The sequence below is a fragment of the Protomyctophum parallelum genome (assembly GCF_964188405.1).
Source record: "Protomyctophum parallelum genome assembly, chromosome: 3".
NCBI lineage: Eukaryota > Metazoa > Chordata > Actinopteri > Myctophiformes > Myctophidae > Protomyctophum > Protomyctophum parallelum.
The window spans coordinates 55,173,605-55,199,249 of record NC_139698.1 but is presented as its reverse complement, the minus strand read 5'-3'; the positions used below and the strand labels follow the sequence as shown (position 1 = coordinate 55,199,249).

At 41.8% G+C, this 25,645-nt stretch overlaps 1 protein-coding gene across 1 annotated transcript; it reads right to left on the bottom strand.

Moving 5' to 3' along the window:
- Positions 1-487: 487 nt before the first annotated feature.
- Positions 488-25,164, bottom strand: LOC310856760 (uncharacterized protein; the record flags this gene model as incomplete). The annotated part of the gene is made up of 4 exons (XM_083762235.1): positions 24,431-25,164; positions 6,936-7,178; positions 1,381-1,512; positions 488-498 (listed from the first exon to the last, which is right to left on the bottom strand). Exons 1-4 carry the CDS (start codon positions 24,717-24,719, stop codon positions 488-490), a joined length of 675 nt encoding a protein of 224 aa, XP_083618361.1. The 5' UTR covers positions 24,720-25,164.
- Between the last annotated feature and the right edge of the window lie 481 nt (positions 25,165-25,645).

The window sequence follows — 25,645 nt, the reverse complement described above, 5'->3', positions numbered from 1 at the left end:
ACGTGCAAAAAAGCAATTCTGAGGTCAATGACTCCTCAAGGTCACCAGAGGTCAGTCAGAAAGTGGTTCCACCCGGGCCCCAACAATAGGGGGCCCGGGTGGGAGATGCTGCGAGCTGGCCCGGCGCGACTGGGGGGCCGGATGGGAGAATCACATGGCGCTGGGTGGCTGAACAGACGCCGGTGTCCGTTTGGCGAACTTTGTCTGTTCGGCCATGTTTGAAAACCTTTCCCTAACGGCGGGGAAACCGGTCAATAAAAGTAGGATGAAATGTCTCCCCGCTCAGCATCAAGGTTTGGATTAGGGTAAGGTACAGTAAAACATTTAGGCCAAAAGTATTACACAACAATTCCTGGGGACTTGTTTCCTGTTCCTATATTATCCAGATATTATCATTGACATATGTTTTGCCAAGATTATCGTATAGTGAAAATACATACTACGGTTTGGGTGGTCTTCAGGTTCCTCCTGTTTAGGAGAGCTGTCTTCAGGTTCCTCCTGTTTAAGAGAGATGTCTTCAGGTTCCTCCTGTTTAAGAGAGATGTCTTCAGGTTCCTCCTGTTTAATAGGGATGTCTTCAGGTTCCTCCTGTTTAATAGAAATATCCTTGGCTGAGTCTGGGGAGTTCATCTTCACCTGCAGTCTGGACTCCACACACTGGTCTGAAATGAAGGAATTGAATAATGACTTGAGCCCTAGAGAATATAACAAATATTGGCAGAAGGTAAAGGCAATATTATGTTAACCTTACAAAAGATAATGAAATTGATATATTAGGGCAGAATCTTGCTGAACATAAGATTGCAAATTCGCCAAAACTGATATTCACAAGTAGGGATGAGCAAGTTGGTTCAGGATGGGTCCCCGCCCTGCATTTAGTTTGGCTGAATACAATTCACCCTTTGTCAAGTCCCGCCCGTGGCTGTGCCCCTCATTGCCGTTTCGTGGTTGGACAAATCCTCTCTCTTCATCCACTACCATTGAAATAAAAATTCAGTTGCTTTGTAGTGATATTCTGTGCACTCAATTCTTATTTTAAACTTGGTGTCAGTAAAAAGGAACATCACAAGTGCAGCATGGTGACTGGGCATATCATGTTTGTTTTTAGTTTTTTCCACAAAATATGTTTTAGCAAATTCAACATAAACAAGGCGGAACCAGGTCGGAACAAGGCAGAAAGAGCCTGCTGATTAGTCAGTCAGGGACCAATCAGAAGGCTAACAAAGGGTGAATTAAATTCATACTCCCTCATGGCTAGCTAGTCGCTTATAAATATTGGGGGTTTGTCAAGGACCTGGCAATGGCCAGGAAATGAGCTTCACAGACATTGTAGCAGCCCAACAGAAAATATTAAAGAGAGTAAGACCACATGAAACTTACTTAGGTGTAGGTGGTCTTCAGCTTCCTCCAGGTTAATAGAAATGTCTTCAGGTTCATCCCGTTTAATAGAAATGTCCCTGGCTGAGTCTGGAGAGTTCATTTTCACCTGCAGTCTGGACTCCATACACTGGTCTGAAATAAAGTTAATCAGGACTTTAATAAGAATCTTGAGATTATGGGATTCATGAATTACTACTATTGCGTGGTTCTCAACTATTCTCCAATATTCGGAGGTCATTTCTGATTATCTGGTCATTGCGATTGGAACATTGTCATTTTCTAGAGCAAGGATTGGCCTTATTTTAGCTTGGTAATAAATGCTAATACTTTAGTATCCAAGATGGTTGCCAAAAGCGGACGTGAGTCATAGTGGAATAGCCTGGAATCACCGGCACCCAAGTCCTTCCATTCATCTTCAACCGCTTATCCGTAGTCGGGTCGTGGGGGCAACAGCTCCACCAGAGTGCTCCAGACTTCCCTCTCCAGAGAGCAACATTAGTGACTTCCTCCTGGGGGATTCCGAGACGTTCCAAGGCCAGTGAGTCGATGTATTTCCTCCAACTGCGCCTTGGTCTGCCCCGGGGTATCCTCCCAGTGGGACGTGTGTCGAGGACAACCCTAGGGAGGGGCCTGAGAGGCATCCTAACCAGATGCCCGGACCACCTCAGCTGACTCCTTTCCAGGCGAAGGAGCAGCGGTTCTACTACCGCTACTACTACTCTCTCGTGTGACTGAACTTCTCACCCTATCTCTAAGGGAGATGCCAGCCACCCGCCGAAGAAAACTAATTTTGGCCGATTGTATTCACGACCATATTCTTTTGGTCATGACCCACACTTCATGACCATAGGTGAGAGTAGGAACAAAGATTGCTCGGTAGACAGAGAGCTTTGCCTTCTGGCTCAACTCTCTTTTCGTCACAACAGTGCGGTACAGCGACTGCAATACCGCCCCTGCCGGCATCCAAGTGCCATACGACTTTCGTCCAGCAGGCAGCACTCATTATGTTAAAGTGGGTTTGAGGCTAAATTTGCAACGTATGAACAAGACAGGAAAACAATTTCCAATGTCATGCATTACCTGAATGGTCATTCTAAGACTGACACAATAATACATAATGACAAAGGTTTAGTTGGTAAGATTTCAATGCTTGTTTCATGAAGACATGGAGCTATACGTTCATTTGACAATCACATTAACATTACAGTGGACAGAGTAAATATCCTACTCGTTTACAATATACATTTGCATTGCTTGCAGGGCTTGACATTAACTTTTTGAGGCACTTGTTCTGTGGACAAGTACATTTCCCATTCACTTATCCGGGCACAAAAGTCACACAAATACATTTTAAATTAACTAACTGTAAGTTGGTTTTGGTGAATACATGTTTGAATATTAGTTAAATATTCTCAGTGTACAAGTTAATAGCCCTAGAATGTCTGTGATCTAACTCCAAATACACAGGAATATATTGTTTATTTCCACGCACGGTTAGCAGAATGACCTTGTCGGCATTTAAACTTGTAGCACTGCGTGTGCACTCACCCAATAATTAATTCTAGGGATGCACCGAAAGGGAAATTCTTGGCCGAAACCGAATACCGAATATAGGAAACAGTTGGCCGAAAACCGAATACCGAATAGCCGAATACATATTTGTTGTAAAGCTACCTGATTATGGCAAAAGACATGATTTTGGCAAAACCTAACTTAAATAATAAACACTTATGGGTCCATTAAAAAACATATAATTAATTGGAGGCTTTGTGATTAATTAATCTCAATTAATCACATTTGAATCGCATATCAATAGGCCTATTTGACCTGAGCAGTGAGCTTTTTTTTCTACATAAGCATAGGCAATAAAACAAGTAGTAATAATAATAGTGATAATATTATTTATATAAAGCTTCTCTGAGTACTTAGACACTTTTCAAGGAGAACATGAGAAAACAAATAAAAACAACTTTATTAGAGAAAAACTAAAGGCCTATTCATAGTCTGGATTTTCGGTGGTAAGGTGACCACCTCTCCGGTGGTGAGCTGACCACCGGAGCTGAAATAACGTTGAGCGGTGGTGAGTAAAAACAGAGAGAAGGGCTGGAGCAGTGGCGGTGGTTTGCTCTTCACCGCGGCTCGTGACGTCATGTTGTAGTTCGGTGGTCACCCCACCACCGTAAATCCAGACTATGTATGAGCCTTAAGACTATGGAATAAAATAAATTAAAGTGGAATGAGATAGCAATATTCCAGAGGTGGGTTTGAATTTATAGGTGGTGGCATGTCTCTGAGTTTTGGGAAGTGCATCGTTTTGACAGGTCTGCCTGCTAGTGAAACCCTTCATGACCATTAAACATGGGCAGACGCAACGATACAGTATCATTGTGTGAGGTGTTACCGTGTTGGGGAACGGATGGAAAGTACTGTTAAAACTAACGTTAGCTCCCATGCTATTGCTAGCTATAGCTTCCCTCGTCAACACCACCCGTCCACAGATTGGGTGGAAGAGCTGCTGATACCACGTTGCTTGTGCCCGTGGATGGGAAATAAGATTTAAAAGGCTATGGAATCTTGGATGAAAGCAGATGTATGCAATAAAGTTGTGTCGGATCTGCCTGTGCATTGAAGCATTCCGTGACTGCTGCCCGTGTGTTGTGTTAACTTGTGACTGCTGCGCTGATGCAAGAGCGTCATAAGCATGCGCCCTTCCTGCGCTGAAAGTAGCAGATCTACAAGCTATCTACCCGTCGCAATGCACAGCGCGTTGGGCTTGTACATCTGTGTTTTTCCCGCAGTTTAGTTCGATTCACAACTTTAGGACCACTACTACTATTCAGTGATATTTTTCGGCTTATTTGAGCCGAAACCGAATAGGCCGAAAATACATTTTTAGCCATTTTCGGCCGAATATTTTCGGTGGCCGAATTTTCGGTGCATCCCTAATTAATTCCTAAGGCTTGGAGTCGTTTGGAGACTAGTTTCATATCCATTTGAAAGTTCTGGCATGAAACTTATATTTAGTAAAATATCTCTACAATTCCACGAGCTGCACACGGATGACATTCTCTCAAGCAAGGGGAATGAGCGCAGGAGTCAGGACTGAACATATCAAAACTTCCTTTAGGAAGCACAAATGTATGGGCCCCATAAAAATAGGTGGTGGGATCAATTACCACCTGTCAATTGTGTGCCACATACGTTTGTGCTTCCCAAACAACTGTTCCCAATGGAAGTTCATATTTACAGTCCAGGTTTTTCTCGTGTAAAAGTGGCGATATTTTACTTAAAACACGTTTTCTGCCAGAACTTTCAAATGGATATGAAACTAGAGCACAATATCTGACTCCAAATCTTAGTAATTCATTACTGGGTGGGTACAAACGCAGTAGGACAAAAGCATGGCTACAAGTTTAAATGCCGATCCAGTCTGGATACCTCTATTGCTGTGTATTTGGAATAAATTAAATCTATGTAAGATCAGACATTCTAGGGTTATTACCAATATTGGAAAGGTGATTAGGAAAGCCAGACAATAATGCCAGACAATATGTGACCAGTGCCAGTATTTTCAACCATTAGTCTGCGTTGTTTATATTTTACAATTGACCAAAATACAATGTATTTATTTTTTTGGTGTTTTTTTTAATTGCTTAAACATAACTAACAAATGCTAACCAGAAAATAGAGTTTTCCTCTTAAAGTATGCAAATTCCGCTAAAATTCGCCTTTTTGTACACAATCGTTGAAGATAATACTAGTCTTTTACTAACTGGCGAAAGGCTCATACATAGTCTGGATTTTCCGTGGTTATGTGACCACCGAACTACAACATGACGTCACGAGCCGCGGTGAAGATCAAACCACCGCCACCGCTCCAGCCCTTCTCTCTGTTTTTACTCGCCACCGATCAACGTTATTTCAGCTCCGGTGGTCAGCTCACCACCGGAGCGGTGGTCACCTCACCACCGAAAATCCAGACTATGAATAGGCCTTAACAGAAATAGCAGAGAAAGAAGTATTAACAGTCATATTTTGTAAAAAGTGTGTTTATTTTCAGTCCTCCTAAAGCTAATTCATGCTAATGTTTTAGCTAGGGGCACTGTTCATCAAAACAATGGAACATGGCTTCCTATTTTCAGCAGAAGAAGAAGACTCGAATTAATTGTACCATTGTACCATAAACATTGTAACATTATGTCACCATAATGTGGTTATTATTAGTTGCTTTGGAATGTACCTGCCATGAAAATTAAGGTCATAATAATGCAGATTGCATCGATATGTAATATAGCGCGATAATGTACTTGTTTTAGCTACAGGATTGACGATTGATATCAATATAATGCTAAATGTAGCTATAACGGCTATCGTTGCGGGGTTGCCAGGTTCTGCGAGAGTAACAAGCAACCCATATATGAAAATAAGTGAAAATAGCCGATCTACAAGCATTTAACAAAACCAATCTTGTCCCTGGCATACATTATTTTCAGATGGGGGTTCTGCAGACAAATAATAATAATAACAGGCTAATATAGCTATCTTATTTGTACTCATCTGGACCATTTACATAAGCCTAATTTATCTGCCACTGTTTCTTGCCCTTTTTTCATACTACAAAATGCCAAATAAATACAGTAGCCTATTTAAAAAAGGAGAGATAACAGGCAAACTATCAAGATAACAACATTCTCTAATTGTGTGGACTAGACTTATTGGTACAGTAGGCATATGCATTATTTTTCTTTAGAAACAAGGCCAACTAATTATAATAAGCAGACATGGCAACACTGCTTGTTGACTAAAGGGAGGAATGAAGGGAAAACAGCGCCCCCTAAAGTCACAGATCACTGCTGAAATCTTTGAAGGGGGAATGCTCCAATTTGACATTTCTGGTTCACCAAGTTTCAAATGGTCATATCTTCTTCATTCCCCCCCCCCCCCCCCCCCAATTTCAATGAGCAATACATCATATGAAAGGTTACAGTGTGCAGTTTCATAATATGTAAAGAACTGAAAAATGACCATGGCCCCCTTGTATATCAAACTACTGTCCCCGGTCACATATTGTTGGCTGCTAGGAGTATCTCAGAAAAGGTTAAACCAAGAGTCACTTGTCCAATGGACAAAAATGGAAAAAATGTCTGGAAAGATGTATTACTTGTCCCGGACAAGCCTTAATGTTTGACATTTGTAGTTTGAGATGTACAGACGAGAGACGACCCGGAAGTAGGAAGTTATTTTCAAAATGGAATGAAAAAAAACAATGGTGTTATGCTGTCTATGAGAATGCAGCATCTTAGAACGCTAATATCTGGTGTTATGCTGTCTGAGGACACAGCATCTTAGAACGCCAATATCTCAGATTCTTCTTTTTAGACCAAAAACAAGCTTGATTTAGATTTTCTCTAAACGCTTTGGGTGGATTAGATGGCAATCGTGGGATTGTTACACAGCAGATTTGTACTTCCTGATTTGTACTTCCAAACCGGCTTTCAAACTAAAAGAGCTCGCCATTGAGAATACAGGCGTGGCGGCGATAGAGTTTGATTTACCTGAGAGAGTGTCATAGCTCGTTTCCCAGTGTAGTAATGTCAATGGTGACACATCAGCCTCCTCCTCCTGTTCTTCTTTAATGTGTGGAGGTTGTGGTTCCTCCTGGACCAGAATGGATCTCCTCTGCTGTTGTGGAGGTTGTGGTTCCTCCTGGACCAGACTGGATCTCCTCTGATGTTGTGGAGGTTGTGGGTCCTCCTGGACCAGACTGGATATCCACTTCTCATATTCAGTTGAAACCTCTTTACACACAGACAGAAGGAGAGAATAGTCGGTCATTTGTCTGGAAATGAATGGTTTAAAAAAAGATCTTGGCAAATCGTACCGTGAACCCAATATCTTGATTCGAATCGTATCACAAATTGAATCATTGACACATATTTTAATATCATCGTTAACCTACTGACTATTCTATCATTTACTCTCTGAGTCTACACCGAACCTAGATCTGTGCCTGAAATAGCCGATCTACAAGCTCACAATGCCTTGCAAGATTATAGATTGGCTATTTTCGTATAATGTTCCCCTCATAATGGGGATGCTAGTGCTCAAGTGGTTGATGCATTTGTTTTCTTCTTCCAATAACACAACACATTTTTATGTGCTTTGTTTAACTGTTCAACAAACAACCTTTTTTGTTTTTGCAACACATTTTTTCACCCAGTGTGAATGTAATCCTGGGCACTACACTCCCTCTGCCAACCTGGGGAGGGCAGCGTACTGACCTTATGCTTATTTATATGCATGAGGAGTCCAAGCTGTTTCTTTTCACCTGAGAGGGGAGAGTTTCCCCGGCAGGACGTAGCGCATGGAAGGAACACGTTATTCCAACCAGTTCCTTTCACCTCCATCAGGCGCCCCGGCTGGGCAACAAACAGCTACTGGGAAATGTAGTTCAGCTAGCTTAATGTAGTTCAGCTTGCTTAATGCTACGTGTAGCTAAGCTGGTGTTGTTCAGGGTTCACCAACATGCAGTGTGTAGTTTGGTGTTGTGTGTAACACACACACACACACACACACACACACACACACACACACAGTGTGTAGTTTGGTGTTGGTGTTATGAAATATACCTGCAAATAAGACCCTTCCTCACCCAGGAGTCAGCCCAGCAACTTATCCAGACATCAGTCATATCAAAACCTGACTATTATAACTCTCTCCTACTGGCCTACCAGCATGTCCACTTAAGCCTCTCCAATTGATCCAGAATTCCGCAGCTCGCTTAGTCTTCAACCAGCCAAAACTATCACATGTCTCCCCACTTCTCCGCTCCCTCCATTGGCTCCCGAGAGTACAAAATTATGATGCTGGCATTCAAAGCAACCCACGGTATTACTACATGGGCTAGAGGTCTATTTCTGGGATATTGGTACCACTAAAAGGGACAAAGGTTGCATATGATTTTTGTATTGCTACATGACCTGTAGTTCATGAAATGATATGATATGATATGATTACTTGTTTTCAGCCCTTATATCTGGTATCTGATGAAATAAATTGGTACATAGTGAATGGCATAACTTGGCAACCAATGGGCCGATTTGGATGATTCTGCTACTAAAGTATAGGTTTACTGGAGTGCAGTACTTTCATCCGACGGAGCATTGGTCCGAACGACAACCTACCTCCTCCCTCACCCTAACCCTAACCTCCCCCGGGGCAGACACCTAAACCTAACCGCAACCCTCTCCCGACCCGCAGCGCACCTCGGAGCATTGCTCCTGCGGAGCAATGCTCTGTCGGATGATAGTATGCCTCCCGGTTTACTGGGGTGCTGAGTTGATTTATGAGCTGACAAAAGCAATTCAAGTTCATTCAAAGGTCGAAGGTCAATGCAATTTTCGATCCAAAATGTTAAAAAAACTGGCATATCTTGGCCTTGACTTTTATGTTGACCTTTATCTCAATAATACGTATACAATTAAAATAAAGAATTGTAGCAAATAAACAACAAGCTCAATAGTTTTCATTTTTTTTAATCACGATAATCACAAATATTACATCAGTAAAATGTATTTTGCCGTCTGTTCTCCCCTTGGTAAGGCCTTTTCAGTCAGGTCCATATTTTAAGGCAAAGATTAGCCCAGGTCGTTAACAGGAAGTTAGTAAATGGCTAACGGATCGACCTGCAATCTCTTTATAATTAACCCGAAACGTAACCCCAAGCTAATCAGATGATAATAATTCCGGAGACCTTTCTGAATTCATAGATCTAAATATTCTGTGGGTCTTGAAAGATTAGTAAAAATGCTGACAGTGTTCTAGATGAACAGTTAATGAGTTAATATTGAATTATGCACCTCTTCCTCATCAGAACTGTCCTGTTCAACTGTAGGCATTTAATCTTCCTCAGGAGCTTTGTTTGTACAGTTCTGGAGTTTGCAGAGGTCTGTATATTTCAACCCATTGCTGAGACAACTGCAGTTAGGAAGCCTGCATAGACGTGCTCATTTACAAGCCAAAAACTCAAGGTGCAGGGGCTGAGCGCATCCAGTGAATTGCTAACTGTCCATCATCAACAGTTGTCCATCCACTTTGTATGGGATCTGGTGCAGATGGGCGAGTCTGCAGAGAGCATCTCCATATTAGAGTCTGGTAATTGGCATGGATGGCATGGAGAAATAGACATTCTCTACATGTTAGGATGTTGTTTGAATGTCTCCTGAAATTCTGGGTTTTTCTTCAATAATCTCAGTGCATTGAGTTTTCCACGACCAGCAATTAAAGGCACTCACATCCTGTAAATGGGTGTAGCGTGACCATATCACAGATATTTTCTCCCAAAGCTTGTCTATGTCCACAAACTGTGTGCGGTTTAGTGTACCTGCACTTCTGATAGATAGGATAAGGGATGTGTTTTTGGAAGGCTAAATAGAGAACCATTACATCAGTATCTCCAGAAGTAACATACATCTATACAACTTAAGTCGTTTTGTATACTCAGCACCTAAATAAAAGGCTCTAAATGTCCGTGCTGCTCCACTCTCTTCTCCTTATGCAACTTTGATGTCCCTGCACCTGTGAAGCACCGGATCAGCCGTTTCAGGCTTGAGGCGCGTTGGTAGACTCCCTTTCTATCTATACAACTCTGTGTGTGTGTGTGTGTGTGTGTGTGTGTGTGTGTGTGTGTGTGTGTGTGTGTGTGTGTGTGTGTGTGTGTGTGTGTGTGTGTGTGTGTGTGTGTGTGTGATCTCTAAGTTAAGTCTAATTGTGTGATCCTCATTTACATGTTTATTACATGTTTTCCTGAGTTGAGTTGTATGCTGGGGTACAACATTGAGTTTGAGAGTTCCTGACTCTTCAAAGTAATGTCTAAATGGTTTCTAGATCCTCAAATAAATAAAATTAGGTATCACTCATGATTCTATTAAGTTTTAAGATGTACCCTGTTTCAGAGAGGCAGCCATTGTGTATTTTCCCGGTATGACTACCAGAAGTATAATTCAGCATGTCTGTTGTTTTGTTATGATGTTGGTCATGTCTATCCATGGTACAAACATCAGAAATGTGCATAAAAGTGAATAATTTTGGAGTTTAGACAACAATGAATGATGTGGTTTTGCATAATCCCCTTCTGAAACTGCCACCACACATTTTCTCACTCCTGGATGTCAGACGAACAAAATGATACTACATATCAGTGTGTTTGTGAATCAGTGGACCATGACACAGCTTAACACAACTCTTCTTTACTTTCAAACTCAGAGTAATAATCACACCAACGACAGAAGCAGCAACATCACACACATCATGTTGTATCAGACTGACCTAGTTGATCCCAGATAACCCCCCCAATCATCACAAGGCAACACAGGAATATGCAATGAGCGCAGCACAATCAAACAGCTGTCAGTGAGACATAATATGTCTTGTCCCTTTTAGTGGTAACGATATCTCATTCAGCCCATGGACTACCGTAGGTATGGCACACCCATATTACGCAAGTCTGATCGGACCCTACAAACCTTCCCGCTCACTCAGATCAGACACTGCATGGAAGCTGGAAGTACATTCACTAAAAACGCCGGGACAGCGCTCCACACGTTGCAAACTCTTCTCCCTTCTGGCCCCAAAACTATGGAATGAACTTCCCATTGCAATCAGAACTGCAGACTCACTCCCAATCTTGGTCCGATGAGCTGAGGAGCTCACTAGTCGAAGAAGCATGGCTTGGCTTTAAAACCAAATTTACATCAGTACTAAACAACATGGCTCCTTTGAGAACCAACAGGGTCAAAACCCGCTCGGAACCATGGATGAATCCGGACATAGTCTGACTGCAATGAAAGCCAGAGACAAGAAATGCTCTGAACTTCTTAACCCATTCTGACCGGGCACCCATTTTGGTGTTAGCATCATGTCGTGCTTTAGCTATTTAAAAATAGCAGATCTACAAGCTCATAGCGCGCCACCGAGTGGCGCGATACGAGCTTGTAGCTCTGCTATTTTTTGAAAAATCGAAGAGCGACTGACATTTTTTTAATCTGATCTCAGGATAGAATGGGTTCATCAGACCAGTGTGTCCCCGGCGGAAACCTCGTTATGAATCTGATCTCAGGTCAGAATGGGTTAAATGCAAGTCCAAGCTAGCCAAGAGCTTCAACAGTGACATCCAAACCCAACTGGGTATCCTAGAAACCCAACGTTACAAGCTAAGAAACATTGTAACTGCCATGATCAAATCCGCAAAAAGTAACTTTATCAATGATAAAGCTGAGGAAAACAAAAACAATCCTCGGGAGCTCTGGAAGCTACTAAACTAGGTTTGCAAACATAAACATCAAATCCAACGACACACTGACAATAGATGTGGCCAACTTCTTAAACATCTTCTTTGCAAACATTGCAACAACGCTGGTTAACAAACTGCCCTCCCACTCTGGGCGTTTTGGTGTAGAGCACATCAAAGCCTTCTACAAAAACCTAGGTGTTTGTAAAGATGATTTTAAGCTGACAATGGTAACAACTGAGGAAGTGCTAAAAAGAACTGAGTGCCCTTCAACCCCACAATGCCACTGGCCATGACAATATTCCCTCTAAATTTCTCAGAGATTCAGCACCCACATAATAAACCTCTCCATCAAACAGGGACAGGTCCTCCAAGACTTCAAACTGGCCAAAGTAACCCCCCTGCACAAGAAAGGGAGCAAATTAGACCCCGGCAACTGGGTTCTGTTTCTATTCTAAGCTCCATCTCGAAAGTTAGGGATGCTCCGATCACGTTTTTGGGGGCCGATGCCGATCACCGATCTTTTTTTTTTTTATCGGCCGATTCCGATACCGATTCCGATCTTTTTTAATACATTTTATTTTTATTTTTTATATATATATTTTTTTTTTACTTATAAAAAAAACCTGGCAACCTGCGCTCCGGTCATTTTCATATACCGCTGATTTAATTTGATTGATTGAATTTAAGACAAGTATTTAAGTTTGCAGAATTACAGTACATTTCAGATTACAGTACTAGTCTAGTATCATGTCTTGTTTAATCTTTCTTACCCATACCATGACGAGACTCATTTGTACCTTAGTTTGCCCTTTATTAAACAATAAACTTTGCATCAAACGTGTTTGAATTGAAACAGTTGAACTAAATCGACCTCCTTTGCCAGGGATTGCAATTTTATTTACCTTATAGATCAGTTGATCCCGCGCTGTTGGTGGGCGATTCTTCCTCAAATGTTTTCCCTCCGTCCACTTCCATTATAAGCGCGATTTTTTAGTAGTGTTTTTTTATCGGAATTGAAGCTCAGGTTGAGGTGATGGGGTTATGTTTAGTTAATAGCTCAATAAATCAACGCAACTAGCGCTTCTGAGTTCTGATACTAGATATAATGTTGTTTTGAATTTGTTGACAACAGGACCGGAAGTGGAGCGGAGAGCTTCCGGTTACTAGAATGTCTAATCAAACAAAGAGATTTCGAACAAAGAGTCGGTTGCACGTCTAATGTAGTGGCTAAATCCCTGGCAAGGGAGGCGTAGCGGCGCCATCTAGCGACACTGGCATGTAATTAATCTCCAAAAAATATTCAGTACAATGGACCACCTGAGAGACAGTAGTAAAAAAAATGGCCTGGGACATTCCATATTATCTATATGATAATGGCAGCATTGGCAGCCACACATTGCTACATTATACGTAGCAATGTGTGGCTGCCAATGCTGCCATTATCATATAGATAATATGGAATGTCCCAAGCCAATTATTATTATTTTTTTTTTACAAGGTGCATCAATCAAAATGAAATGTGTGACTCACAGTCACTGAACAGAGTTGAATTATCAGACAGTCTCCTTATGGATTCAAGTTGTCATGAGGTATATCAATGTCAAAAAATGAAACAAATACCTGAAATATTTCAAACTCTAAGCTAAGCTTAAATGAGGTAGGACTCTATAACAAACAATATCTGAATTCTGAACTGAACTCCCTTCCAATCTTACAGTAAAAGAGTAAAAGCAAACGGTCAGTGTAATAAACATCTCAACTGCATTACAGTTACAATATGTCATAATAAGGTGCATTAAGAGAAAAAATAAAATCAGTTGCAACTTCAATCAAAAATAAATTTTCAATGAGATTCACATTTACTAATGTGTAAATAAAATACACTTCTTGACCTAAGGTGCATTAAAAGAAAATATCAGTTGCACTTGCAATAAAACTTAAATGACATTCAAAATTTCAAATAGTGCAAACAAAGAAAATAAATGAATAGTGCAAACTAAAGTGCAAAGTCTGCAAACAAATAAAATAAATGAATGGCAGGTAGTCGGTAGACTAGTCTACTTAAAGCCTTGAGCTTGGCTTTCCAGGAGCATGGGCAAATTCACCTTGGTGAATATGAGCATCTCTGCATTCTTGGAGGTCAACCTATTTCTTTTTTCGTCAATAATTTGTGCTGCTGTGCTAAACAGACGCTCACTATTAACACTGGTGCATGGTGCCCCAAGGTACACCCGGGCTGCTCTAGCAAGCGCTGGGAAACGCTTCTCTCTCTGCCAATAAGCGAAGGGGGATTGGTTTAGACTGATCATTTTCTCGCTTAGATACATATTCATCTGAAATGCTACGGACTCGCCATCATTGTCAGTGGCCTGTTCCTGACTTCCTAAAATGGCAGAATACATCTCATACAAGGCTGATCGTCGCTGGACTTTGGGGATGGGCTCTGCTGCTGTCTCGTCTTCGTCAATGTCGTCTGGGGCTTCCAAGATGTCATCTGGCACGACTGGCTCTGCTGGCACTGGCTCTAGATCTGGCTGTGGTGGTTCTGGTCTATCCGGGTTTGAAGCAAGCTTAGTGAGAAGTTGGGAAAGCAACTCCCGTGCATGGCCTTTGCGATTCTCTGTGAAGAACCCATCCTTAAACCTTTCATTGAGAAAATAAAACATTACATTAGTGAGTGTCATATATTATTGATTACCTAACCACTAGAGGGCGATGCAAACAGTGAATGAATAAACAACCATATGTAACTGCCCCCTGGGCTTGGTGTGGACTTTTATAGTGAGACAGTAGAGTATACAAATAATATACAATGATGAATGAAACTTGTGGCCGCCCACCACGGTAAACATTTATTTATTAACGGGATGTCAGCTGAGCAAATAAATAATATATATGCATATATAATTAAAATTTAGCCCATTAATCATTTTTATTTGATTGTTTTCAACTTTTCATGTTTTGTTACTGTTAGGCTCACCTGGGATCAAGCATTGTAGCCAGGATGTAGAGGGGCTCTGTCACAATGTCTCTGAATCTCTTTTTGACGGCGTTGCACAACGTTTCTTTGGCTGTTTGGACTCCTCTGTCGGCATCATCTGGTGTCTCGAGCAGAAGCGTCAGTGCTGCGATGGCTGGGATAACATCAGCTGCTGTGGCTATTGCTTTGCAGATGTCATTTGTAGTCTCCTCGAAAGGTTTGAGGAGAACCGCTAGATTATCCAACAGCTTCCACTGGTGGGTGGTGAATTCACAGGGCAAAGTGTAGTCTGATGCATAGGACAGCAATGCCCGTTTTTGTTCGAGTAGACTCTGTGCCATGTATAAAGAACTGTTCCAGCGGGTTTCTACATCTTGTTGCAATCTCTTCGGCACTTGGCCCATCTCTCTCTGGATGTCTTGAAGACGTCCATACGCCAAAGGGGAGTGTTTGAAATGGCCAACAATGCGTCTCCCTATAGCCAGTATGTCAATGATGGCGCGCTGTGACAGAAGTCCATCTTTTATAGCAAGCTGTAGGGTGTGTGCCATACAGGGTAAGCTGGGGAGCTTCGCATCTTTCATGGCCTTTTCCATATTTTTGGCATTATCCCGAAGGATCACATGCACTTTCTCCTTCGGTATGCTCCAAGCTTCAAGCATGGTCTTGTATGTCTCTGCCAAAGCAAGAGCTGTGTGTGAGCCACCAAACTCTTGTGAGTGTAGAACGGCGCTCTGCAGTACAAAGTTTTCATCCACCCACTGTGCAGTGAGACTCAGCATTGACATGGGCGATACACTAGAACTCCAAATATCTGAAGTAAAACTGATGGCTGTGGCACCGTGTTTCATAAGACTGTCAATGTGGCTGTAAACGGCATCGTACAACTCAGGCAAAGCCTTGTCGGTGAAATACTTGCGTCCTGGTATTGTGTACCGTGGCTCCAAGTGTGATAAAAGCCGTATGAAACCTGCATCATCCACGACTGATAGTGGCTGCTGATCCAGCGCAATGAATTGCATGACTTTCTTATTTATGGCCGTTGCTTTTTTGCTGTCGTGAGGGAAAGGTTCGACGGCTTTAAACGCTGCTTTAACCGTCATCTGTGTGTGCTTCTTTTCTTCTGTTTCTGATGTTGCAGCAGCAGCAGCTTCTTTCGCTTCACTTAGCCTGATGTATTCTGCATGCTCGTCGTCGTGTTTAGTTTTCAAATGCCGTTTCAAGTTGGTTGTATTAAAATTCTTTGGTATATTACCTCCACGTGGGACATCTTCTCCACACGTGTTGCAAACAGCATATTTCGGGTCTTTATCTGAAACAACGTAAAACTGCCAAACGAGAGACATTTCTAATGTTGTGTCGTGTTTGTTGCTGTTGCTCTGCAGTGTGGCATTCTGTTTACTTCCTCTTTGGAAGCGCGCGTGTGGAATGGAATCTAGAAGACGCTACTAGTGGCTCACAGAGCGCCAGATCGATGCCTTAGTGAAATGGCTGCAGGCACACTATTTTTTTTTAATATGAACGGCGCGGCTTTTTGCTTTGTTGATCGGTTTCGCGGATCGGTGGATTTTGCACGGCCGATCCGATACGATCGATCGGTGATCGGCGCCGATCGATCGCCCACCGATTGATCGGAGCATCCCTATCGAAAGTGATGAAAAAAATTGTCTATGAACAGGTTGAAAAGTATCTTGCCACTAAAAAACGAATGTACGACACTGTGAACCACTCCATACTGGTAAACAAGCTAAAAGCAATTCACCCTTTGTCAGCCTTCTGATTGGTCCCTGACTGACTAACCAGCAGGCTCTTCCGCCTAGTTTATGTTGAATTTGCTAAAACATAATTTTTGGAAAAAACTAAAAACAAACATGATATGCCCAGTCACTATGTTGCACCTGTGATGTTCCTTTTTACTGATACAAAGTTTAAAATAAGAATTGAATGCACAGAATATAAATACGAAGCAACTGAAAAACCTGTTATTTCAATGGTATTGGATGAAGAGAGGATTTTTGTCCAACCACAGAACAGCAACCAATGGGTGCAAAGAGGGGCAGAACCACGGGCGGGACTTGACAAAGGGTGAATTAGTTTTGATAGTACATCAGTGAGCTGGATGGAATCCTACCTGGAGGGGAGAGAACAGATGGTGGAGGTGAACGAAACACTGCCCCCCTCCCAGTGAGCTGTGGTGTTCCACAAGGAAGCATACTAGGGTCTTTACTGTTCCTAATATATGTTAACGACATGACATCAGCTTGTGACTGCAAATTGTTCCTGTTCGCAGATGACTTAGCACTGCTGGTCTCGGACAGGAACAAACTGCAGGTTGAAAAGGCCCTCAGCTCTGAACCCGGTAGAATCTGCACCTGGCTCGCTGATAACAAACTATCTTTACACCTGGGAAAAACTGAATCCATTATTTTTAGCTCAAATAGTAATCTCAGCAAGGCTGACGTCTTCTTGATTAGAGTGGGTGACAATATTATCACACGAAAAGATGAAATTACCTACCTAGGTTCCATCCTGGAGGCAAATCTTTCCGGTGATAAAATGGCCACCAACGTAATAAAAAGGTCAACCAAAGAACAAGATTCCTATACAAGATCTCCTCACTGGTCAACAAAAACACCTTGAAGACCCTAACAGGAGCCCTAGTACAAGGTTTCTACGACTATGCATACACCTCTTGGTACCACAGCACCTTAAAGGCCCTTAAAAAACAAACTGGTCTTTTTAATATACTGTATCTGCCATCTGGAGAGGTGCCCGAGTGCGTCGCGTCGCTGGACGCAGAAAAAGCATTTGACCGTGTTGAGTTTGGGTACTTGTTTGCAGTTCTAGAAAAATTCGGTTTTGGACCAAAGTTTATAGCTTGGATTAGGCTGCTCTACGCGTCTCCCACCGCGGCTGTGCAGACCAATGGCGTGTTCTCTCAGCCTCTTGCCTTGGGCCGTGGGACCCGCCAGGGTTGCCCGCTGAGTCCGTTCCTCTTTGATCTGGCAATCGAGCCTCTTGCGATCTCTTTGCGCCAAAATGCCGACATTGTGGGCATTCAGAGAGGCGATAAAGAGCATAAAGTGTCCTTGTATGCAGACGACCTGCTGCTGTTTGTCTCCGACCCATTAACCTCCTTGCCAGCAGCTATATCATCACTTGATCAATTTGGTCGTATCTCTGGCTACAAAATAAACTTAAGTAAAAGCATAATATTTCCAGCCAATGAAGCTGCATCTGAACTAGACTATAGTCACATACCCTTTAAGGTTGAGAAGAGTCAATTTACCTACTTAGGCGTATCGGTTACGCGTAAATTTAAGGATCTTTTCCCAAAAAACTTTGTCTCTCTTGTAAATAGAGTTAAGGAGTCATTACAGCAGTGGTCGCCTCTTACAATGTCCCTAGCTGGCCGCATAAATTCAATCAAAATGAATGTGCTTCCCAAATTCACATACCTCTTTCAATGTGTCCCTGTGTTCATTCCAAAGTCGTTCTTTTCTTCTTTAGACTCAACAATTTCATCATATATTTGGCAGAATAAGAGGCCGCGTGTGAGTAGAATGTTACTTAAAAGGGTAAAGAGGGATGGAGGCATGGGGCTCCCTGATTTTCGTCACTACTATTGGGCTGCTAACATCCGGTGTCTTGCCTTTTGGAATCATTTCTATCTTAATCCCAATTGCCCAGAATGGACATCTCTGGAGCTTAAATCGTGTAGGAATCTATCACTTCCAGCTATTCTTAGCTCACCGCTTGGCCGCCCCCTGCCTGATTCAATAACTAACCCGGTGGTGCGTCATACGCTGAGAGTGTGGGCCCAGTTCAGGAAAACTTATAATTATAGAGACCTCTCCCTGATCAGTCCTGTGGCTTCCAACCACCTTTTTGTTCCATCAATGCAAGACGTGACCTTTCAGAGTTGGCATGGGAAGGGCATCAAATGGTTTAGAGACCTGTTTGTGGGAGAGAGGTTTGCATCCTTTGATCAAATTTCAACGAAATATAGTCTACCTAGACCACACTTCTACAGATTTCTGCAGGTCCGGCATTATGTGAGCTCTATATTACCTGGCTTCCCTAATAAGCCTAATCCCAACCCTATTGATGAATTTTTGTCTTTGGACCCAATGACTAAGGGCACCATTTCAATATTATATGATACCATTTCAAATTCGAGGCCAGCACCCTTAGATAAAATAAAGGCTGACTGGGAACATGATCTGGGGCTCACACTGTCTGAGGAAGTGTGGGATTCTGTTTTCTCTTCTATACATAGGTCCTCTCTCTGTGCAAGACATTGCTTAGTGCAGTTTAAAATAGTCCATAGAGCTCATATGTCTAAGGCTAAACTGGCTAGTATTTATCCTGACGTAAGTCCTACCTGTGACAAGTGCAAGAGCGGAGATGCAACTCTGTTCCATCAGTATTGGATGTGTCCAAAATTACAACCATTTTGGGGGAATGTGTTCAAGACTCTGTCCAACATTTTACACCAAAATCTAGACCCAGATCCCTTAATGGCTCTCCTTGGCACTGCTGGAAGGGATGACCTTCCTCTAACACGCATAGAGTGTCGTATGGTCGACTTTGCCTTATTGCTCGCTAGGCGTGCCATTCTGTTCAAATGGAAGGATGCTGCCCCGCCCGTGCTCTGTCAGTGGCTTCGTGATATAATGTCCTGTCTCGAGTTGGAGATGTTAAGGTTTTCAATCGCCGGCTCTGAAAAAAAGTTTTACAAAACCTGGGCTCCGTTTATGACATTTTACCACAACACACAAACGGTATAGTTTGTTTTTTATTTGCTGCAACCTAATTTAGTTAGTCTGAGTCTCCCAGAGTTTTTCAGACTGTTTTTTTTTTGTTTTGATTCTATGTTGTCATTAATGAAGTTTTCTTTTTGCTTTTGAAATTAAGCTATTTATATTGCGTTGTTTATTTTTATTTTCATGTGATTGTTCATTTTTGTTTTTGTATTCTGAATAGTTTTTATTTCTTAATTTGATGTTTGATTTTCATGTTTCCCCCCTCGTCCATGGCTCTATACGGGCCCTAACCCTTACCAATTTATTTCTAATATTATTATTATATATTATTAGATGATGGGCCTATGCCTATGCCTCGGCCACGCCAACCACAACTGAAACAAATTCTGCTCTGCTAGTAAAATCTGCTTTATTAGTTTTATTTACATTACATTAATGATGTATGCATGTATTTCGTATATAGATATGTATTTTCCAACTATCCTTGGGATTGTGGGTGGGGGGTGGGTGGGATAGGGGATGGAGCTTTATTTTTTCTATTTTTTCATATTTGATATGTCTTTGTCTAATGCTTGCCCCTGGGTTTGTTTGTAAAAAGAAAAATTTCAATAAAAAGATTTTGAAAAGAAAAGAAAAAACAAACTGGTCAGGCTACTTGGCCTCACTCCTCGAACCCACCTCACCCCTACCCATTTTGACAGACTGGAATGGCTTAGGGTTGACGATAGCCCTCCAAGCAGAACCCAATGGTACTGAAGTTTCTGACATTTTTTAGACCCAGACCATGCGGACATATACGCGGACATAAATAAAACATAAACACCGTGGATTACGCCTGTCTGCGCTCTTTGACGACTTTTTTTTCGTGTGAGGGCTTCTGAATCTGTGAAGTATAAGTACCCATACATACCGCTGCGAATATCTCCTGTGGAAGCCGTTAAGTATTTTTACAAATTGTCTTTGTTTGACCGATTTGGTCGCTTTGATTCTTCTCTTCCTTCCTTGTTTATTGACACCTCATTGTACTGCCTATCTGGCTAGCTAGTGGCGCTATAGCTATGACAGAGCAGATCAGAGGCAGGGACGTAGCCGCACAAGCCAACCGCACACCGGGAGGCGGTACAATAAACAGTAAACAAACAAGAAGAAATAAAGCGACCAAATCGGTCAAACAAAGATTAAAAATACTTAACAGCTTCCACGCCACAGGAGATATTCGAAGCGGTTTGTATAGGTACTTATAGTTCACGAATTCAGAATAACTCAAACAAAAAAGGCCGTCAAACGCCGCAGATACGATGTTAGTGAGCATATTTATGTCCGCGTTCCAAAATTCCCATACGAAAATATAAATATGGACAGGGACCCTACACAAAGCGACACAGAAAAGCTTTATGGAGGGTTCCGAGAGGGGCTAGGTTGACGACAGAGTACAGCATATTGCAATGGGTCTGGTCCACAATATTCGCTACACCACCAAGATACCCATGTACCCGTCTAAATACTTCCTTAATGTCAACGAAGTCCACACCCACAAGACCAGAGGGAGCGCAACTAACGTGTACAAACCAGATTCGGCACAAACAAGGGACTAAATTGAGATGAGATGAGAAAACTGGCCCCCGTAAAACATGAAAACCCCCACCGACCCCTTTTCCCTCACTGTGTAGCCAGATGTATGTTTGTTTCTTTCCTTTTTTTACCTCTATGATTTTTTGTTTTGTATATAGGAGTATATTTGTACGTCTAGGTGTTATGATTAATTGAACATTGTGGGCCCTATTGTAAACAAGTGTAATGCTTTATGCCTTTATGGTGTCGTCCACAGTTAACAGTTTTGTTTTGAGTTGTGCTTGAAATGTACTGTAATTCTCCAATCTGTTAATAAATTAATCAACCAATCTTCCGCTATAGTCTGAAAACCCACCTATTCAGACATCTTAACCCGTAGCACTTGCCCTAGCCTGGACAACCTTACAGGCGTAAATAGGATGAATGTATGTAAATTAGATGCCCATTTGTCTAAATATGTATTTATGATAGCACTCTATAGTGTATACACATAGTTTCATTGTATCAATATTCCACTGTAAGCTTAGCTTACGTATGAGTCTTGATGACTATTTTCTAGAGCTGGGACTCGATTAAAAAAAATAATCTAATTAATCAGAGGCTTTGCGATTAATTAATCTAGATTAATCGCATTTTAATCGCATATCAATATTCAACCCGAGAACAGCGAGAAACCTTTTTTTTTAATGTTTTTTGGTATCCCAGTGAATCAACGAATAGTGACTACAGGATACCACTCATTTTCAACATTTTACTGTCATTAATACAGTCTACCTGTTGTGGAAATAATAATAAAAAGTCACCCCATTATGTGTTGCCTAGAACTGGAGGTCTGAAAAAAAAATTGTAACAGTAACAAGTACATCTCAGTGACATCACAAAGCTGTACTTACTTCATATTGTTACTGTTTTTTGTCAGACCTCCAGTTCTAGGCAACACAAAATGGGGTGACTTTTTATTATTTCCAGTTTTCAGTACTATAGAAAAGCGCCCAGTGAGAAATGTTCCGCGGTGAAAAAAAAGGTGCGATTAATTTATCTGTAGTTAATCGCGATTAATTTTTCTGTAGTTAATTAATCTAAATTAATCGCAATTAGTCCCGGCCCTACTATTTTCATGTATTTGATGAATTACCATGTTTTGTGCTTGCTTACTCAGTGATGTAACTAGGGTGTGTTTTGCGTCCCAAAACGCACTTTATAGTTTTGGGACGCATTACACCATCAACCTCGGCGTCCATGGGATGCACTACTGTACTCTGACCAGCGCGGCCCACAGCAGTTCATTTTACCGTTTTTCCTCTGCACAATTTTCCAGTCATTACGGTAACCTTCCCCAAACGTCTCGCTCAGACTTGTATTGTCTGTATTGTAGTTGTGTTGCCATTTGCCATGGTTTGATTATTTTGCCTCCTCCCTCCTCCACTCCATGCACGCATGCACGCACTGACAGCTCTCACTCACTGACACTCGGCCCGGCTGACGCGGTGATTCAGGATTATCACACAGAGCCCGTGTGTTAAGACCAACGTGACTCGTCTTCATGGATATACACTCACAAAACAACACCACGCAACAGCATAGCCATAGACTGTAGGACTCCTCCACCATTTACCACGCTATCGTCTGCTACGTTAGTTGACAGAGTAAATTGTCCGTATTAGCCGTGGCCAGCGTCGCTAGCCAAATGCTATAGTAGCCAAGCACCAGAGCACACCACGCGTCGCTCGCTTAATAATCATTAATTTCTGTATCAATGCAGACATAACGTGGTAAATGTTCATAAGCACACAATTGTACAAAATGCTTTTTACACTTGACGTATCCTCAGTACTGCAGCCCCACCATGCCATATAGGCTATGCCAGTCTAGCCTTAACATCTACATTTATATGTTATTCAATATATTACTTTAGCACAAAATATAGGCTTTTCTAAACCAAGCCCTCATTCAAAAGTTATGTACTGTAAGTGAGTAAAAATAAATGTGCTGAACAATTTGCACAGTATAAACAAAAGAAGAAATTTTAAAACAAGGAACATATCACAGTTGTGACAATATCAGAACAAAAACAAACAAGGCAGAACAGAAACATAGGGCTATAAAAATGAATGTAGGCTGTCTGTCATTGTATTTTCTGTGAATTAACTCACAGTTTAATCCAGTGATCCTCAGCCATTTTAATTTTAAGGACCCCCAATTTAAATGTATATGAATTAGCCTAGGGTGACAGGGTCCTAGAGGCCATTTCATTATGATTTTCATCTCTGCACTGGGACCCCATGTTACAGACATGTTTACAATATTTTACAACTGTAGCTACTTATATTTTGTTATTTAAAGCTGTGATTATTTATTTAAGAAGCACTATTCTGAACCAATGTTCGCCTTTAAATTAAAAAAAAAAATTAATCATCCTTAACCTTAGCCCTCCAAGCAGAACCCAAATGCTACTGAAGTTTCTGACATTTGTTCGACCCAGTGCATTGGGTCCTGTTCCACGTCGTCCATGCCACCTGATTAAAACATTTACTGGCTCATGTTTACATGTTTACCGCCTCCCCGCGCTCTTTGACGATATTCTTCAGTATGAGGCTTTCTGAATATGTAAAGTATAAGTACCCATACATGCCGCTGCAAATATCTCCTGTGGCGCGGAAGCCGTTAAGTATTTTTAATATATGTTTGCCCGATTTGGAAGCTTGGATTCTTCTTTTCCTTCCTTGTTTATTGACACCTCATTGTACCGCCTATCTGGCTAGCTAGTGGCGCTATAGCTATGACACAGCAGCTCAGAGGCAGGGACGTAGCCTCACAAGCCAACCGCACACCGGGAGGCGGTACAATAAACGGTAAACAAACAAGAAGAAATAAAGCGACCAAATCGGTCAAACAAAGATTAAAAATACTTAACGGCTTCCGCGCCACAGGAGATATTCGCAGCTGGATGTATAGCTACTTAAAGTTACCGAATTCAGAATAACTCAAGGAAAATAATGGCGTCACATGCCGCGGGTCCTATTTTAGAGAGAATCTCCACTTCCGCAAATAGGAATTTCCATACGAAAATACAGTAGTGAGCAGGGACCCAACGTAAAACTCAACAAAATATCATAAAAGTTTTACGTAGGGTCCCGAAAGGGGCTACCTTAACCTTTAAGCTAAGGGGACTTAAAATCATTGTTTTAATCAAATGGCCTTCATGCCCTGGCAATTGGCCTTGTGCCCTCAAAAAGCTGACCACACTAAAGGCCAAGTGGCTCCCCCCCACACGGAGTTGCACCACTGATTTTTTTGGGACTCATTTGAATGACCACCTGTGCATCCCGGGACCCATTACATTGAAAACCTATTTACATCACTGCTTACTGTAGCCTAAGTCACTCTGCGTAAATTGTAACTGCAGTGTGTAGTTTGTTGTTGTGTGTGTAACACACATACCTGCATTGTGTAGCTCGATGTCCATATCAAAATCAATGTCCAGCAGTTTGTTTTGTTTCTCCAGCTGAGTTTCTAGTGTCTCCATCTCCTTCTGGAAGAGGTTGACCATGAACTGTCCGGCTGCACTGAGGCGCTCCAACACAAATACTCTGAGTCGACAAACATCACCGCTTGTTGTGTGTTTGTCCAAAACGCACAATATGTCCTCTCCCACCACCGACGTCATGTGTTCATGTATCTTCAGCCGTAGAGACTCCATTAGACTCGTTTTACCTCCTTTAGGAGACATTTACACCAAACAGACACAGTACTCTATCGCTGGAGTGTCGAGATGATTTTGGGTCGTCACAGTGGCACCGAAGAAACGACTTAATGTAATATAAACTTATATCATGTGTAAATATTTCTGTTCATACTGATACTGTAATACGTATAACCTATAGAATGTGTAAAATGTCCTCCATTGACTCGTTTTACCTCCTTTAGGAGACATTTACACCAAACAGACTCTCTTCCAAACTACCGCTGTTTCCTTGGCTTCAACGCCGACAAATAGAACTCGAAGCTGGGCTAAATGAAGGAGGAAACCACCAATAGGGAGCTAGCTCTCCTGGCGTGGCTGCTCCATAGAGTTGGAGATCGGGGGTCGTTTCTATCTCAGGGTGATAAACGTTACAACTTATAGAATGTGGAAAATGTCACTTTTCTCTAGATGAGGATCAACAACAACAAAGACTTTCTCTCCGATCCCGCCATTACGCTGAAAACAAATAACCAGTGTTGCCACATTGTGTGAGAGAAATAAGCAACCAGGTCAATGAAAACAAGCCAACTCTTGCTAGAGAAATAAAGCCAAATCAAGAAAAACAAGCCAAAACAAACAAATAATAAGACCATATAATCCTAATAAAAAAGAGTTGATGCATTTATCAATATAAATACTGTGTATGTCTAGGATAATTAATGTTTTGGTAATTTATTATAATAACAATTAGCCTATAAAAAAAGAAGCTGAAAATAGCGGGAAACAAGCGGACTTGGCAACCCTGCAAACAACACGCATCTACTTCCGGGTCAACGTGTCACACCGATAATGTGCCGCTGCCACCTGGCGGAGGAGGTGTGTAACTGTTACTGAATACATGTAAGGATGAATGGACTGCCTTCCACTAGCTTTAGGAATAACATGAATGTTAAACACTGTTACTGGACACA